The sequence below is a fragment of the Rhinopithecus bieti genome, unplaced genomic scaffold (genome assembly GCF_001698545.2).
Source record: "Rhinopithecus bieti isolate Rb0 unplaced genomic scaffold, ASM169854v2 scaffold_22670, whole genome shotgun sequence".
NCBI lineage: Eukaryota > Metazoa > Chordata > Mammalia > Primates > Cercopithecidae > Rhinopithecus > Rhinopithecus bieti.
Window position 1 is genome coordinate 363,025 of NW_016810753.1, and position 18,776 is coordinate 381,800.

At 38.0% G+C, this 18,776-nt stretch overlaps 1 protein-coding gene and 1 pseudogene across 1 annotated transcript in view; both read left to right on the forward strand.

The window, feature by feature from the left end:
- Positions 1-18,776, forward strand: part of LOC108542616 (serine/threonine-protein kinase ULK4) — a 494,918-nt gene that overhangs the window by 340,687 nt on the left and 135,455 nt on the right. The window contains exon 14 of the mRNA XM_017892686.1: positions 6,645-6,830. Coding sequence (XP_017748175.1) covers positions 6,645-6,830 — 186 coding nt within the window. The remainder of the gene's footprint in view (positions 1-6,644; positions 6,831-18,776) is intronic.
- LOC108542613 (rRNA-processing protein FCF1 homolog pseudogene) lies at positions 2,856-3,446 on the forward strand (annotated as a pseudogene).

Consider the following 18,776-nt stretch of genomic DNA (forward strand, 5'->3'; position numbering starts at 1 on the left):
TTTTGTGCTGCTATAACATAATACCAGAGGCTAAGCAATTTATAATGAACAGAAATGTATTGACTCACAGTTCTGAAGGCTTGGAAGTCTGAATCAGGTGGCTGGCATCTGTCAAGGGCCTTCTTGCTGTGTCATAATATGCCAGAAGGCATCACATGAAGGAAGTGCAAAGAGGGCAACAGAGAGAGCATGAGCACATGCACATATGCAGGAGGTAGCCCAAAGTTGTCCTTTTATAAGGAACCTAATCCTGTGATAATGACTCTACTCCCTTTGTGGCAGAATTAAACCATTTATGAGGGTGGAACCCTCATGGCTTACTCACCTCTTAAAGGTTCCACCTCCCAATACTGTTGCACTGGGGATTAAATTTCCTACATATGCTTTTTGGGGAGCGCATTCAAACCATAGCAGAGTAACAAAACATGATCCAACAGCATGCTGTCTACAAGAAACCTCAAATATAATGATATAGGCCGGTGAAAGTAAAAGGAAGAAAAATGTATATCATGTAAATATTTTTAAAAGCAGGAGTGGTTATATTAATATCAGATAAAGTCAACTTCAGTGAAAATTACCAGAGGCAGAGAGGGACATTACCTAATGATTAAAAGATCTAGCCACTGAAATGACATAACTAATTTAAATGTATTCGTTCCAAACCACAAGACCTCAAAATACATGAAGTAAAAAAAAATGATAGGGCTAAAAAGATAAATAGACAAGTCAACAATGATAGTTGGAGCTTTCCCACTTACGAATTAATAGAACAACTAGACAAATCAAGAATATAGAAAAATTGAACAATACACTCAACCAACAGGATATAATTGATATATAGAGAGCACTTCACACTACAACAGAATCCACATTTTTTTCCAGTGCCCATGGAACACGTACCACTAATAGACTGTATCCTAGGTCATAAAAGAAACTTCAAGAAATAGTAAAAGAATTGAAATAATATAGAGCATTGTTCTCTGATAACAATGGAATCAAACTAGAAATCAGTAAGAGAAGGACAATAGGAAAATTTCCAGTGTTTAAAAAGTAAACACACTAATAACTCATGGGTCCAAGAGGAAGTCACACAAGAAGCTTTTTAAATGCATAGAACTGAATGAAAATGAAAACATCCAAATATGTAGACTACAGCTAAAAGCAGTCCTGAGAGAAAAAACCAAAAGCTTATAGACAAAAGGTGAAAAAGGGAAAGATTTTAAATCAGTCATCTAAGTTCTCACCTCCATAAACTGGAAGAGTAGCAAAGCTAATTCAAAACAAGCTAAAGGGAAGGAATTATAAAGATCAAGCCAGAAATCAATGAAACTGAAACAGGAAAACAATACAGAGAAATCAGTGAAACAAAAAGCTGACCCTGAAAAAGAATCAGTAAAATTGAAAAACCTCTATCCAACTGACAAAGAGGAGAGAGGACAGAAATTATCAATATAAGGGATGAAACAAGAGGTGTCAGTGTATATCAGCCATTTAAAGAATAATAAGGGAAAGCTGTGAACAATTTTATGTTCATAAATTCTGTAACTTGGAAGAAATGAGCCAATTCTTCCAAAACTGCCAGAACTCAACCAACATGAACACTTGAATAGTCCTATAATCATTAAAGAAATTGAATTTATAATTTAATACTCCTAAAAAGCAATCTCTGGGCCCAGATGATTTCACTGGAAAATTTTACCAAACAGTTAAAGAAGAATTAAATATCAATTTTATATAATTTCTTTCTCTTTTTTGAGACTCAGTTTTCACTCTTGTTGCCCAGGCTGGAGTGCAGTGGCATGATCTCGGCTCACCACAACCTCTGCCTCCCAAGTTCATGTGATTCTCCCGCCTCAGCCTCCCGAGTAGCTGGGATTACAGGCATGTGCCACCACGCCTGGCTAATTTTGTCTTTTCAGTAGAGATGGTGTTTCTCCATGTTGGTCAGGCTGGTCTCGAACTCCTGACCTCAGATGATCTGCCTGCCTTGGCCTCCCAAAGTGCTGGGATTACAGACATAAATAGAAGAGGGGACATTTCCCAACTCATTTTATGGGGATGATATTACCCTGATACTAAACTAAGACAAAGAAAGTCCTCTCCAAAAAAGACTTACAATCAGTATCTCTTGTAAACTTAGATATAAAACTCCTCAGCAAAATATTAACAAATCGAATACATCCATGTATAAAGAGAATGAGCAGAGTAGGAGTTATTCCAGACGTGCAAGGCTTGTTCAACATTGAAACATCAATTAATGTATTTTACCATATAAACAGGTTAAATATTAAATATTACATGATCATATGGATTGATACAGGAAAAGTAATTGACAAAACCACCAGCATTTATTCATGGCAAAAAGTTATCAAACTAGGATTAGAGGGGGAATCTTCTCAACCTGGTAAAGGGCATCTATGAAAAATTTACAGCTAGCATGATACTTAATAGTGAATTACTAAATCCTTTCTCCCTAAGATTGGGTACAAGGCAAGAGTGTCTACTCACACTAATCTCATTTAACATCTTTGTGGTGGTTCTAGCCAGTGTAGTAGGGTACGGAAAGAAAGAAAAGGAATACCCATTGGAAAGGAAGAAATAAGCCTATCTGTATTTACAGGTAACATGATTATCTATGTAGTAAATGCCGAAGAATCTTCAAAAAGACTCCTAGAATTAATAAGTGAGTTCAACAAGGTTTCAGGATACAAGATCAATAAACAAAATTCATCAAAATGCATACATTAAATATGTGCAAGTTTTTGTATATCAATTATACCTCAGTAAAAAATCAAGTGCATTTCTGTATACTAACAATTAATAGATTCCAGAAGAAACACAAGTATGACGTGACCATGGAGAAGTGAAAGAAAACAAGGAAGTATGCAATCATGAAGTGAATGCTTAGTCTCAGATCAAAGGCTTAAAGAAAAGGTAGATTAAAACCTAAGAAGAAAGAAAAAGATCCTAGTGTGCTAAAGGAGAAGTTTCTCAACACCGTTCCGTTTATTTTTCCAATATATCACACAGCTAGGCCCACCTTACCACATCCTTGTCAATACCAACTTTATCAACTTTTCCATTAAAGCCAAACTGGACTTAGTGCAGTCAGTGATGGACAGTCTGTATGCCAAGTGTATCCCTTGTATAACTGATTGTATAATGGCTGAAATTGAGAAATCGGGGCAGAAGTATTGAGTGACTCCAAGGATCATCAAGGATCCAAGATTTGAAAAGTTACCATGCACACACAGAGGAACCTACACAGAAGACTGCCTAAAACAGAGAATAACTCAGCATTAAGTGTCACATTGTGGCCATGGTTGACCAGAGACCCTAAAAGAAGAATCCATAAGATTCCTAGAGTTCCTGTCATGTACATTTCTAACCATCATAGATACAACATGGAACTGATGTCAGATGATTATGGAGCCCCTTGGTTCTAATTCTTATGAGACAAAGTTCCTCTGCTTTTCTTAGACCAACTTTCTCTTGTTGCCAGTTCATTAAACATGCAATACCATAGGACAACAATAGCCTTTTCAAGAATGGTGCTGGAGCAATTGGATACCCAGTGGCAAAACTAAACAACAATAAAATCCTTTACCTACACCTCATATTTTATATAAAAATTAACCCAAAATTAAGTGAATTAAATGTAAAATATAAAACTATAAAACCTTTAGAAAAAATATAGCAGAAAGTCTTCAGGACATGTGTTTTGGCAAAGAGTTTTTTGTACTTGCCACCACAAGCGCAATTGCTAAGAACTAAAACCAGTAATTGGACTTCATCAAAATTAACTTTTTTTTCTCTTCAAAAGACTCAGTAAAATGGATGAAAAGGCAAGCTACAGACTGGGAGAAAATATTTGTAAAACCATATATCTAAGAAAGGTGTATCTAGAATATTTAAAGAACTTTCAAATATCAAGAATAAAGAATCAAACATCCAGTTAACAAAGGGCAAAAGTCATGAATAGGTGATAAGATGTTCCCTATCAGCTGCCATTAGGGAAATGTGAATTTAAACTACAATGAGATACCACCACCTATCTATCAGAGTGGCAAAACAAACAAACAAACAAACAAACAAACGCTAAGTGCTAGTGGAGATGCTGAGAAACTGGATCTTTTGTACATTGATGCTAGGAATGTAAAATGGTAAAACGCTACAGCTGCCTTAGAAAACAGTTTGACAGTTTCTTAAAGAACTAAATATGAATCTCCCATACAGCCCAGCCATTGTACTCTCGGGCATTTATCCCAGAGGAATGAAAGCTGATGTTCACACAAAAACTTGTGCAAATGTTCGCAGTAGTTTTATCTGGAATAGCTCCAAATTGGGAACAACTCACATTTTCTTAATGGGTGAGTTAGTTAAACTATGGTACATCTATGTCATGGAATAGTACTCAAAAAGAAATGAACTATTGTTACACAAAAATTTGGATGGATTTTAAAGAAATTATACTGAGTGAAGAAAACCATATATACAGTGTGACTCCATTTATGTAACATACTTGAAATGACAAAATGGCAAACCGGTTTGTGGTCACCAGTGGTTCAGGATGGAGGAGAGTGAGAGTTGGCTCTTACTGTAATGGAATCCTTGTGATAGAACTCTTCTTTATCTTGGTGGTGGTGGTTGTCACCAAATCTACACGTGTGGTTAAGTTGCACAGAGCTAAATACAGTGTGTACAAACACACATATGCACATACATGTAACATTAGTAAAATCAGAATAAGGTTGATGGCTAATGTCCGAGCTGTGATACTGTGCCGTAGTTATTATACAAGATGTTTCCATTGGGAAAACTGGGGGAAGTATATATGGAATCTCTCTGTATTGGTTCTTACAGCTGCATGTGAACCTACAAATATCTCAAAATAAAAGTTTAATTCACATGCAAAAGAATAAAATTGGACCTCTACTTACACCATATATAAAAATTAACTCAAAAGGCATCAAAGACCTCAATGTAAAAAGCTAAAGCTATAAAGCTCTTAGAAGAAAACATGGGCATGATTGGGTGTGATGGCTCTTGCCTACACTCTCAGCACTTTGGGGAAGACAAGGCAGGAGGATTGCTTGAGCCCAGGAGTTCAAGACTAGCCTTGGCAACATGGTGAGACCTGTCTCTACACAAAATTTAAAAATTAGCCAGGTGTGACAGTGTACCACTGTGGTCCCAGCTACCCAGGAGGCTGAGGTGGGAGGATTGCTTGAAGCCAGGAGGTTGAGGCTGCAGTAAGCTATGTTTGTACCACTGCACTCCAGCCTGGGTGACAGAGAGAGATGCCATCTCCCAAAAAACAAAAATAAAACATTAATCTTAGATATATGTCACTGAAATCATACATATACCCAAGTATTAAAAAAAGAGAGTTTTCAAAATTAAAAATATTTTTTACTTCAAAGGACAATATCAAGAAAGTGAAAAGACAACTTGCAGAAAGGAAAAAAAAACTTTTAAATTATATATTTGTTAAGGAACTTGTATTTAAAATATATAAAGAACTCTTAGAACTCAACTGTATAAAGACAAATGACCTATTTTTAAAATGGGCAAAGGGTCTGCCCAGACGTTTCTCTGAAGATACACAAATGGCCAATCAGCACAGGAAAAGGTACCCCTCATCATTAGCCATCAGGGAAGTACGTCAGAAAACCACAATGAGTTACCCCTCCAGACCTACTAGGATAACTCTAACTAAAAAGACAGATAATAACAAGTGTTAGTGAAAATGGAATTTTCATACATTGCTGGTACAAGTGGCAGCTTTGGAAAACAGTCTGGCAGTTCTTCAAAACGTTAAATATAGAGTTACTATGAAGCGGGTCAATGGGTACAGTTACAATTAAATAGGAATACGGGTCTAGCGTTTCACTGCACTATAGTTAATAATAATATAATGTATATTTCAAAATAGCTAGAAGAGAGGATTTTGAATGTTCTCACCACAAATAAAGGATATATGTATGAGGTAAAGGATATGTTAATTACCCTAATTTGATTATTATACATTATATATGTGTATTGAAACCTCATACTGTACCCCATAAAATGTATAATTATGTGCCAATAAAATAAAATAATAAAAAAACTTTTTTAAAAGAAGAATATATGACCTTCTGATTTTGTGCTGTTAGTTTTGTTTGAGCAACTATATACACTTTGAAAAGATGCATTTTAAAAGTATTTAGGCCGGGCGCAGTGGCTCATGCCTGTAATCCCAGCACTCTGGGAGTCTAAGGAAGGAGAATTCCTTGAACCCAGGAGTTCAAAACTAGCCTGGGCAACATAGGGAGACTATATCTCTACCCGCCCCCCCCAAAAAAAAAATTAGCTGGGCAAGATGGTGGTGTGTGCTTTTGTTCCCAGCTACTCAGGAGGCTGAGGCAGGAGGATCACTTGAGCCCAGGAGGTTGAGGCTAGAGTGAGGTGTGATCATACCACTGCACTCTAGCCTGGGCAACAGAGTGAGACCCTGTCTCAAAAAAAAGAAAGAAAAGAAAAGTAAAAAGTATTCAGCAGACTACTCAGGCTGGCATCCCCATCAAGCCAAATTTTACTGTGTTTTTTTGAGTACTAATACCATCTTCAACAAAATTTAAATGGTCTTATTTGTTAATTTTCAGCTTCCTAATGAAGATCCTGAGATTTTCGACATTTCATCCAAGTGCCTGTCTATACTGGTTCAGCTGTATGGAGGGGAAAACCCAGACAGCCTCTCTCCTGAAAATGTGGAAATTTTTGCTCATTTGCTGACATCCAAGGAGGACCCGAAGGAACAGAAGCTTCTGTTAAGGATTCTCAGAAGAATGGTGAGTTCACGTAGAAACTGGGGACACTGGGTGGCTTTGCTGGCAGCCACAAGGGCAGTGAATAGCCATTTCTTGTACCTAATTTCAGATTTCCAGAAAATTTGCAAGAGTGGTAAAGAACTCCGGGTCACCTTTCTTCTTAATCACCTATTATTGACATTTGTCATATACTGTTCATCTGCATATATACATATTTTTTCTGAACTATTTGGGAGTAAGTTAGAGACATTGTGCCTCGCACCTCTTAACATCTAAGTATGTATTTCCTAAAATAAAATTGATATTCTGTTACTTAAGTAATCAAAATCAGGAAATTTAACACTGATAAAATTCCTTTACCAGTCTTCTGTCCATATTCTAGTTAGGTCAGCTGTCTCAGTAACTTTCATAGCTTTTTTCTGGTATAGGATACAGTCCAGGATTATGTATTTTGGTAGGCATGTGTCTTTAATCTGGAATAGTCTTTCGGTCTTTGTCTTTCATGATATTTTTGAAGATTATAGGCCAGGTTTTGTTGGTTTTTTCCCCCCCTCAGAGGCCTTGGGGTCAGCGTGGCCTCCTCCCCTGGAACGAAGCACTGGAAGGGGCTTGAGTCCTATTCTCCTTTCATTTATTTATTTTTATTTTTTATTTTTTGAGACAGAGCCTAGCTCTGTTGCCCAGGCTGGAGTGCAGTGGCATGATCTTGATTCACTGCGACTGACTAGAGCCCAGGCATTCTACATCTCTGTTGAGGCTGTGCATCTGAGGGGTCTTCAGTTACCAGCCCCTCCTTAGAAGTGTCTCTGCTTTTCTTCCCACCTGGCCACCAACTGCCCTCTCCTGGGCCCACCTTGTGCATGGCAGCAGCGTCTTCATCAGCTTTTGTTGTCTGGCCTGGTCGGAGGGTACATTTGGCCACCTGTGTAGACCAGTTATTTTGTCGCATCTCCCTGAGTTTGGGTCTGTTTGATGTGTCTTCACGATTCGATTTGTGAGTACTCTAGGAGTAAATTGGTCCTTCTCAATCTATCACATCCAGAGGCTCTTGGTGGCTGTTTGCCCCTTTACTGGTGATGTTAATTTTGATCATTTGGTTTAATCAATGTGTAGTTAGTTATTATTTTTTTGTAGTAGTTGCAGAATGGATGTTTTCTCATCCTCAGCGTTTATAATTCCCAGCATTCCACTCTAAGGAAAAACTTTCCCTTCTGCTTCACTTATTTTATTTAAAAATGCATGTATAGCTGATGTCTATTTGAAAGTACTTTTGAAAACCTATTCTCTTTCTACAGTAAATCTTTCTCTGCTGATTTTGAAGGCCACTATTTACAGTAGCTAGTGTTGAAGTTAATAAAGGATGGGGGTTCTGTTCACCTGTCATCTTCTGGTTTGTCAGTCCGTGTTCACTTCTAGATCCTAGTACCTTGAGGTGTCCTTTGGCAGGTGGAAGCTGTGGATGTTCCAGAGAGTTGTACTCAAAATGACTTGCACCAATTTGATAAGTAGACAGTTGTGAGTGACCCAGCTGAACCTGCATGACAGGTGATGGGTGACAGAACTAGAAGGGAGATAAAGAGATTGACTCCCTCACTGCTGTATTGTGCTGCTGTGTGGATGTGACTCCCCTCAACCCCAAAACAAGACTTACTAATCTCAGCAGAGTCATTACCTGAGTTGCAGGATTCTGATGGTCTAGTCCAGTTCCCCAAGTGTGGAATGAATACTTCTGAGGAGAGTAGGTTTTAGAGACGGTGCACCAGCCTAGCACTAGATGATGTGGAATCACGTAGTGAGGCAGTTATTTCATTTCCATTTTCTATTGGTCTTTCTGGTTATTCAAGGCAAAAGCCTCAGTTTGTCGTTGTGTCTTTAATACCTCTCTAATCCTTCAGAATTTCCCTTTTAACAGAGCAGGCCTCTCAAGCTCTCATCTTTTACAGTGGAGATGTTTCTTTAAAAAATTATTTAAAGAAAAAAGGTGAGTCAATCTGAAGATAATACAAGTGATCTGTAGATATGGCAAAAGTGTGAATTTGGTAGAAAATGTCAAAAACTTGGAAAATATTGGTCTGATACCTGATATGGTTAAATTTTGTAGGGATCTATAGTTTCTTTGAAATTCAGGACCAGGTTTTTTTTTTGAAACTTAGAATTTTCACATCTTTTTGGCACGGAACTTATACTGTATATTATATGATGCCCATAGGAGACACTCAGGCAATGCCACCATAAGCACAGTAATATTTCTGTGGCGGAATGTATGAATATTTACACCAGGCAGGGGTAAATTAAGACCAAACATGGGCTCTTGTGAGTTCAGGTCAGGTTTTGCTACCATATGTGTTTTTGAACAATATGAAATATGTGTTTTGAACTTACGAAAAAAGGTTTGGATTTTCAGAGCTTTTTAGATTTTAGAATTGCAGATATTATGGAAATAAGTTATGTTATTTACTAAAACACTGATCAAATTAATCATACAGATTAATTAGTAAGACCCCAACTTGTTCGAAATAAACAGATTCTACCGTCTTTTAGTTCGCTTTACTATTTAAAATGGCTTCTTTATAATATCTGACCTTCCTCATAGGGCCAGGTAGATTTTGCTTTGTGGAAGAAAAGTTGAATCCAAGTGATTTTGCCTTTGTATGCAAAACAGAAGTTGATCCTGGTGCTGCTCATCTATTTTCTTTTTATTGTGGTAAAATGTATATAGCATAACATTTATCACTTGAATTATTTTTAAGTATGTGGTTCAGTGACATTAAGCATATTCACATTGTTGTGCAGCCATCACTATTACTATCTCCACAACTTTTTCATCTTCCCAAACTGAAATTCTGTGCCTTTTAAACAATAACTTCCCACTCCTCCTTCTCCCAGTGCCTGATAACCACCGTTCTACTTTGTTTCTATGAATTTGACTACTCTAGGTACCTCGTACAAGTGGAATTATACAATGTTTGTCCTTTTATGTCTGGCTTGTTTCACTTAGTGTAGTGGCTTCAAGGTTTATTCATGATATAGCACATGCTAGAATTTCCTCCTTTTTTAGGGCTGACTAATAATCCATTGTTATGTGTATACCACATTTTAAAAATGTTATGATCCATTGATGGACATTTGTGTTGTTCCACCTTTTCTGTCCCATTTATTGATTTTTAAAAACTTATCTCTGTTATTATCAGAATTGGCTCATGGATTTTTCAGTGGGTCACAATCCACGGCTGCCCCAGATTTGGCTAATGGAAATGGCTTTCGGATGTCTGCTATGTCTTTTGACATTCTCCATCTTCTTTTTTTTTTTTTCTGGAGTGCTTTCAATCATAATGTGATATTCCAGGCTCATGTTGTACTACTACTCCAGCCTTGGAATCAGGCATTTCTCCAAAGAACTATGGAACCTTTCTGTGTGGTATTTAGGAAGTAAGATGCAAAAACGTTCTGGATTGGGATTAAAACAGCTGTGTGTTTGCTTAGCAACAATAACAGAAATAGCCTGGACAGTCCCAAGATACTGTTTTCTACCCTCTTCTGGAGGGGACCTGTGAAGGTCACTCTAACTCTTTGATGTCTACTTTAGTTTTTCAAGAATGCCCATAATGTTTGCAGGCCTGCCATCTGTGATAAATGCCTCAAAATCTTCTGAAAACCTTCTGATTTACCCTGGGTAAGTCAATATTGGGTCAAGTCATATAAAACATATAATCAGAGATTCTAGGGGCCCCAGTCAGCTCAGCTATGGCCTTGAACTTGCCCATCCTGAAGCTCAGTTCTAATTAAATGGAATACAGATGGTTTCCAGTTTACCATGGTTCAAATTAGGATTTCTCAACTTTGCACTGGTGCAAAACTGATGCTCATTTAGCAGAAACTGTATTTCAGGTACCCATACAACCATTCTATTTTTTACTTTCAATATGGTCTTCAATAAATTACGTGAGATACTCAATACTGTGTTACAAAATAGGCTTTGTATTAGATGATTTTGCTCAATTGTAGGCTAATGTAAGTGTTCTGAGCACATTTAAGGTACGCCGGGCCATGATGTTTGGCAGGTTAGGTATACTAAATGCATTTTTGACTTACATTATAATGGGTTTATTGGAAAGTAACTCCATCTGTACTGAGGTTAGTACATTTGAAGAGAAATAGCAGCAGGTTACCCAAAGAGGAGTGTGATACCACCTGTCTCATACTTCTGGACTGATTTAGTCCTCCTTCCTCTTTGTCCTTCTGTTCTCTGTTTTTAATTCTCTGGCAGCCATTGCTTTGTAATTGTTGGCTTACTTTCTGTCCTTATCTTTACATTACCCTTGTTCCAGGGTGGTAATGTGGTCGGTCTTGTTATTTGTTGTATCTTCAGAATGTTATGGTGTCTGACGTGTAAAAGATGTTCGTCAGTTATTGGTTACTACTGTGTGGTAGTCTCTGTGTTAGGATTTTTGGTGCATTAATCTCCTTTAATCTTGACAGCATCCCTGGAGAACAGCTCCAGTGATTGTTCCCAGATCATTCCAATTTTATAGGTTATAACTTAAGGCTTAAGGAGCTTAAGTAATGTTCCCAAGGCCACCAACTAGGGAATGGTAGAGCTGGTATCAAGCCCAGGTTGGATCGCCCCAGCCCATTCTCCTTCGAAGTAGCTGGCCCCAGGCTGCTGCTTTGCCAAGGACTGATCTGAATTCCTCAGGCATTTGTCAGGCAGAATTTGACTGAACTTTGATCCAGACAGCACCTGAGAGATTCATTCTTTTATTCATAGAAAAACAAGTAATGGATAGAGTTATGACTGTGTGCAAAGCACTGCACTGGAGATAATGAAACAGACATGATCTTGCTGATCACTGCCCTCAGGGATCTCTAGCCAGAGAGACATGGAAGCAACCAGCTTCATTACAAAGCAGGATCCAATCAGTGCTACAGTGGAGGAGCCAAGAAAGTTCCACAGGAACAATCATTCTGGGGAGGAAGTTGGCAAGACATGATGTTTAAACTGAGTATGGAAGAATGTGCTGGTATTCTACACACTGAGCAGGAAGAAGCACATCCTGAGCAAAGACCCAGAAATCCATGGAGCCAGATTGGGAAGACATAAGAAATGGGCCAGGAAAAGCCAGAGCTTCACTGAACATTAACTTTGGGAGAATTTAGAGTTTAGACATTGTTGATGGAATTAAGAAATTCTGGTCTCTGAAAGAAAAGGCTGCCGGCAGCATCTTAATTGAATGTTTTCCTTACTGTGGAATAAAACTTTACCATAGTAGCTGTCACAGAATAGGTATTTAGCATTTACTGAGCTGAATAAGGAATGTTCATAAAATACAGCGTTTTTGCTATTGGCAGTTCATTTTTGGTCTTCAGTCCATATTGGGAGCTCGTGTTAGTACTTTGCAGACACACATAGGTCAGTCTGAGAAGGACCATAAAAGACATTTAGTTATCCCATAGTCTGAAGCTTCAGTCTTCTCCACAGTAGCCCTGCCAAGTTTCTGAAGACTGCATGAGATTGGATATGCATATGGATAAAGGACAGGAACTTGAGTGATATAAGGAACACATGCAAAAATTTCCTGTGACTTTGAGGAGACCCAACTCTTAGGCTCGGCTCACTGGAGCAGAAGAATCAGATTCCATAGAGATACAGAAGCATTCTAGATTTATTACCTGGTGCCAGTAATTGGATTAAGGAGGCCTGACAAATGCATTTTCTTGACTGTAAGAAGTTAGGGAGGAAAAGACAAGTTCCCCGAGGACCTAGTTAGAGGATATTCATTAAGTACCCACTCCCACCAGGAGCACATCTAAAAAGAAGAGTATTCTAAGCTGGTGGGGTCATCTCTTTTAAAACCCTGATGGAAGAGTAGCCTCCTGTGCCCAAAGCTGAGCGAGTCTGGATGGATTCAGAGGGCAAGCCCAAGATATGTTTGACTCCATAATTTACAGGTAATGAGCATGTCAGTGACTGGTAAACCATGGTTGTTAGAGAATCATCTTGGGGAATCATGTGTCAGATCCCTCCCTGTGAATCACAGAAAGGGTCCTGGATTCTTGACTTTTCTGTTTAAAGTCCCAATCTTGTGACAGTCACTTTCTAAAACTATAATTTTCACTAACAAATTAAAGAAATAGAATGTTTAATTTCTGCTAATAGAGATGGGATATGTTTTGCCTCTAGGGTGCTCTTTCTTATATAGTCTGTATTTAGAACATCCAGAGAATGTTGAAGAAACCTAACGATTTAATTATCTGCTGTAATTTAACAGGAAGTTGGGAGGTTTTATAATTATACTTTCTGCTTTAGCTTTAAAAATGTGATGGAGCTCCTTCAGATGTCTCCCAAGTTTACCTTTCCCTTAAACTGGATATCAATGGGAGTTTTCCCAGGGCAATGATTGTAGATTAGCTACTTGTCTCATAATTAAAGCTAGCTTACTCCAACACTCAAAATATTGACTACACACGAACCACCACAAATTTGTTCTGTGCCTAAAATTGGCTTAAATATATGCTATCAACTACTCTCTGAAAGCAGAAAAATAGTCCATGGGAGGGTGACTGTAATATGCTGATGTTACTAACTCCCTGTTGCCTTCTCACCCATCTACTTGGTGCAGCAGAGGTGGAAGGAGTGTGATTTGCAATAACTCTCTGAAGATGAATAGTATTAAGGATTTGTTACAAATATCTGTTCCATGAAGAATCTTTACCCTGTGGTCTTCAGAAAGTCTTGCTGTGCTCACTATCATTTTCCTTCTGAATTCTCATATAGGTCACCGGCCCCTCTCATTCCACACGAGAACAGGCATGTTATGTTGCTGAAAATGAGTGTAATATAGCATTTCTTTATGTACAGAGTCATTACATTTTTAAAGAGACCAGATGAGGAAACTAGGAATTCTGCAGCCATTCTTTTAATATTTTAGCACCAGGTTGGGTTGTAGAATTTAGAATCAGAAGAGGCACTGTTTCTCCTAGAAAAGTAAAGAAATATTCCTTGAGGTATAATAAAAGGTGAAATTATACCTCTCTCCCTCCAATTTTCTTGTGGTTAAGACCTTCTATTCTTGACTTGTATTCTTAAAGGAGAAAAGAATGGGGATTGATGTAAAACCAGTAAAATTTCTAAGAGAAACACTATGCACCCAAATGAGTTAAACATAAATTTAATCAATTTTATGAAATCTGGTTTTTTAGAAGATTTCCTAAAACCCTGAGAGGATGCTCTTAAGCATTTCTGAAAGAGATCTTTTATTGAATCCATACACACCCGTTTGCAGTTCCACTGGAGAGGCATTCTCTGCCACTGATTGCCATAGGGTTTGCAAGTTAATTTGGCAACTCTTTGAATGATTTTGTTGTATCTTTCCAACAAAGAAAAGAAACATGGATGGCACTGGATGATATTATGTTAAATGAAATAAGCCAGGCACAGAAAGATAAACACCGCATGTTCTCACTCATATGTGGGAGCTAAAAAATGTTGCTCTCATAGAAGTAAAAAGTAAAACAGAGGATTCTAGAGGCTGGGAAGGGAATGGAAGGGGCATGGGAGGAAGGATAGGGAGAGATTCGTTAAAGGATACAAAATTACAGCTAAATAAGAGGAATAAGTCCTAGCACTCTATACCATTGTAGGATGACTATAGTTAATAGTAAAACACAGTTTCAAAGAGCTAGAGAAAGTTATTGAACATTTTCAACACAAAGAAATGATAAATGTTTTAAATGATAGATATCCTAATTACCTTGATCTGACCACTATACATTATATGTATTGAAACATCACTGTTTACCTCATGAATATGTACAATAATTATTTGCCAATTTTTTAAAAAGTCTATTAAAAAAAAGAAATATAGTGCCTAAAATTTTTACATAATTCCCTGAAGAGATATTCCTGAGATTTTGAGCAAGGCAGATTCAGAAAATGGCTAGTGGAACAGAGTCATTTATAGCCAGTCCTTCTCAGGACTCAGACCTCAGTGTTACTATTGATAAAATGATAGTCCACCTCAAGAGCGTTGAGGAAATATATAGATCTTTCCCATAGGTATCGACAAGATCACATGTCACAGGATGTGACAGAGAAAGCTTCCTTAAGATCCATCTGAACATGTCTCATTTCCCCACACATCAGCTCTCTACTTTCCTCCTCACTTGGGTTCTCCTCCTAGTATCTGCAGTTTGATTCCGTATAAGGATATATGATCCAGAACCATTGCAAGAGGTATTGAATAGGAAAAATCAACCAGGTCTGATTGAGTATAGGTCTCTGAGGCAGAGGAATGTGAGCTAAGTTTGGCTGTAGATTCGTGGACCACAAATTGAACACAAAGGGTCAACAAAAGTTTTAGGTGGTTCTGGGTTCTCTGGTTTGGCTGTGGTTTCAATTCTCCCTCTGTTCTTATACTCAAGTGATTCAAACATTTGTTTCCTGCCTGACTTTTGAGAAAACTGGAGCTTGTGGACCCCACTTCATGGAAATTCCTAATCCAAATACCTGGAATATAATTAGTACCTTCAGTAGAGGTAGAGAAAAACCCATTTAATATGGTAAGTTTAATTTTACACATGTTCAGTTAAAAATGACAAATAACACCTTGAAAAAGTGATCTGGTGTTTGAAAATTAGGGTGGATGAATATGAAAGGCCACAAAATGAAATGCAAAATTAGATTCTAGTTGTAAAAAAAAGGAATATGTATATAAGAGTTATCAATATTGAGATAATAGCTAAATCCACAGGAGTGGAGTCATTAATTCGTTTAGCAGTAGTATATTGAGCATCTGTTGTGAGCCAAACATGGAAGTGTTGAAGGTATAATACATGAAGAACAAGACAGGCAACCCCTCTGCTCTCATGAAGTTTATGACCTGAATGGCTGAATACAGTATATTTCTTCCCAGAAATAGTATAAAGGATAATAATAAGCATCCAGGTTTGAGATTTCGAAAATATTGTCCGTTAAGGAGGTTGAAAAGTTTCATGTGTGTTTTAAAGATAAAACAATGTGAAAGTCAGCTTAGTGGAATAGAAAGAATGTGGCCTGGGAGCCCATAGCCCTGAGTTCCAATCTCAGCTCTTCAGTCAACTACTTGTACTGCCACAGACAAGACGCAACCTCTCTAAGTTTCACTACTGACAAAGCAAGCAAGTTGATTGAGATTTGTGTTTTTCCAACTACACATCATGATCCACTGAAAGCAATTTAAAGTTTCACAGTGCAGCATTTGTTATTTAAATAAAAATGAAATAGAACAGAGTAACAAATCTTAATGTATTGTTCACAGGGTATTACTTTGTGAAACTTTTTTTCCCGTTTTCTGCATCTGTTTGCACATGTGGCTGTGCGTACCAAGTTGTGATATGAATTTTCTTTTTAATTTTAGAGACATAATTTCACTCTGTTGCCCAGGCTGGTTGCCTTCCCTTCCTATTTTTTTTTTTCCAATCTGTCATTTGTAGCCCCTGTGCAGCATAATTTTCCTTCTGTTATGATTTCTTTTCTCAAGAGATTCAGGTCCCCTACTCCCTTTCTGTAATCCTAGCACATAAAATTTGTTCCCTGTTCTCTCTATAGCATCTTCTGCTCTTTCAGATTTCTATTGCCATTGATGATATTTTACTCTTCTTTTATTATAAAAGTCTCAAAATCCAAGAAAAGATGAAAGAATCATAGGATGAGCACCTGTGTAATCAAGAATTAAGAATTATCATTTTACCATATTTCTGTTGTGTGTATGTGTTTTCTAAATCATGTGAAAGTGAAGACATCATGACACTTGGTCTCTAACCATAGTACCATTATCACAACTAAGAAAATTAACAATTTCATATCATTAATATCTACTTAATACTTTTTTTTTTTTTTTGAGACAAGGTCTCACTCTGTTGTTCAGGCAGGAATGCAGTGGTGCCCTCATGGGGACTGCAGCCTTGACCTCAGGGGCTCAATTGATTATCTCACCTCAGCCTTCCAAGCAGCTGGGACTACAGGCATGCACCACCATGCCCAGCTAATTTTCTTTTTTTAAAAATAAAGGCTGGGTGCAGTGGCTAACACCTTAGTCCCAGCACTTTGGGAGGCTGAGGTGGGCAGATCACCTGAGGTCAGGAGTTCAAGACCAACCTGGCTAAAATGGTGAAACCCCATCTCTACTGAAAATACAAAAAGTAGCCAGGCGTGATGGTGGGTGCCTGTACTCCCAGCTACTCAGGAGGCTGAGGCAGGAGAATTGCTTGAACCTGGGAGGCAGAGGTTGCAGTGAGCCAAGATCACGCCACTGTACTCCAGCCTGGGTGACAGAGCGAGACTCTGTCTTGGAAAAAAAAAAAAATATATATATATATATATATATAGACAGGCTCTACAGCCATACCACCCTGAATGCACCCCATCTCATCTGATCTCAGAAAAACAGAAATAAGGTTTCGCTATATTGTCCAGGCTGGTCTTGAATTGGGCTTAAGTGATCGCCTGCCTCAGCCTCCCAAAATGCTGGTATTATTAGTTGTCAAAAAATGACTATTGTAGTCTTTTGTTTTTAAGCCACATTCCAACCAAGGCTCACATACTGAATTTATTATTGTTTCCTTATCTCTTTTAATCTAGAAGAATCTTTTTTTTTTTCTTATGAAATTGACTTTTTGAAAAGCCTAAGTCACTTGTCTTATGGAATATCCCATACTCTGGAGAGTAGAATGATTGTTTCCTCATGATATTTTGGGTCACAATGTCCCATTGATAGTGGCCCCTTATACTGTATCATATTAAGAAGCATGTGATGTCAGTCATCTCCACTTTTAGTGATGCTAAGTTTAATTGCTTGGTTAAGAGGGCACCTGCCACATGTCTCCACTATGCAGGTGTGTGTTTCCCTTGCAATCACTAAGGCATGCTTGGAGAGATACATTGGAACTGTGTGAATATTCCTATTTCCCACATTGACTTTTTAAAGGGTAAAAACTATACAAATTTGATAATATTTATGGAGCAAAATGGTTCATTTTAATGCCTGAGGGGAAATACTTAAAATGTGGAAAAGACCAATCTACTTTTCTTGGTAACAGATATAATAACTCTCAAAAAGGGAGAAGAGTTGCCGGGAATACTGCTTCCTTCTGTGATATTAATTCATTGAGAATCTGCCCAGTATAAGTTGTAAGTAAAAAGCTAAGAGTCCCTGGTGCTTTGCACTCTGCAGCCTCCTGAGAACCAAGGGAAGTGGTGGGAGAAACACAAAGGAAAGCTCACTGTGAGGGACCATTTATTTCTTCAACCCCTGAATATTTCCATTTAAAGGGAATTATTATCTGGTTCAAATAATAGTAATTGTAAGTTCCTACGGTGCTTTCCTGATGCTTAGTAATCATTTTGACCATCACCAACTTCACTGTGCAGCTTTTGCTGTGCAGAATGCTACAGATTCCTTTGGTAATTTGGGATGTCTTTAATGTCATGCCCTTAACAAAACCAGTCTCAGAACAATGAGCATTTAAAGCAAGTTAAGTATTAGAATGAATATGTTTGAAAAATACTTCCAGGCCAGGCATGGTGGCTCACGCCTGTAATCCCAGCACTTTGGGAGACCGAGGAAGGTGGATCACCTGAGGTCAGGAGTTCGAGACCAACCTGGCCAACATGGTGAAAACCTGTCTCCACTTAAAATATAAAAATTAGCCAGGCATGGTGTCAGGCGCCTGTAATCCTAGCTACTCAGGAGGCTGAGGCAGGAGAATCGCTTGAACCAAGGAGGTGGAGGTTGCAGTGACCCGAGATCATGCCATTGTGCTCCAGCCTGGGCGACAACAGTGAAACTCTGTCTCAGAAAAAAAAAAAAAGAAAGAAAAATACTGCCTTGTGTTTGTAAACAGCAATGGCAATTTTTTGAGGGATCTTCTGTTATGAATACCTACACTAAATGTTTTAAATTTTGTTTTTTAAATAATTTAAATATAATT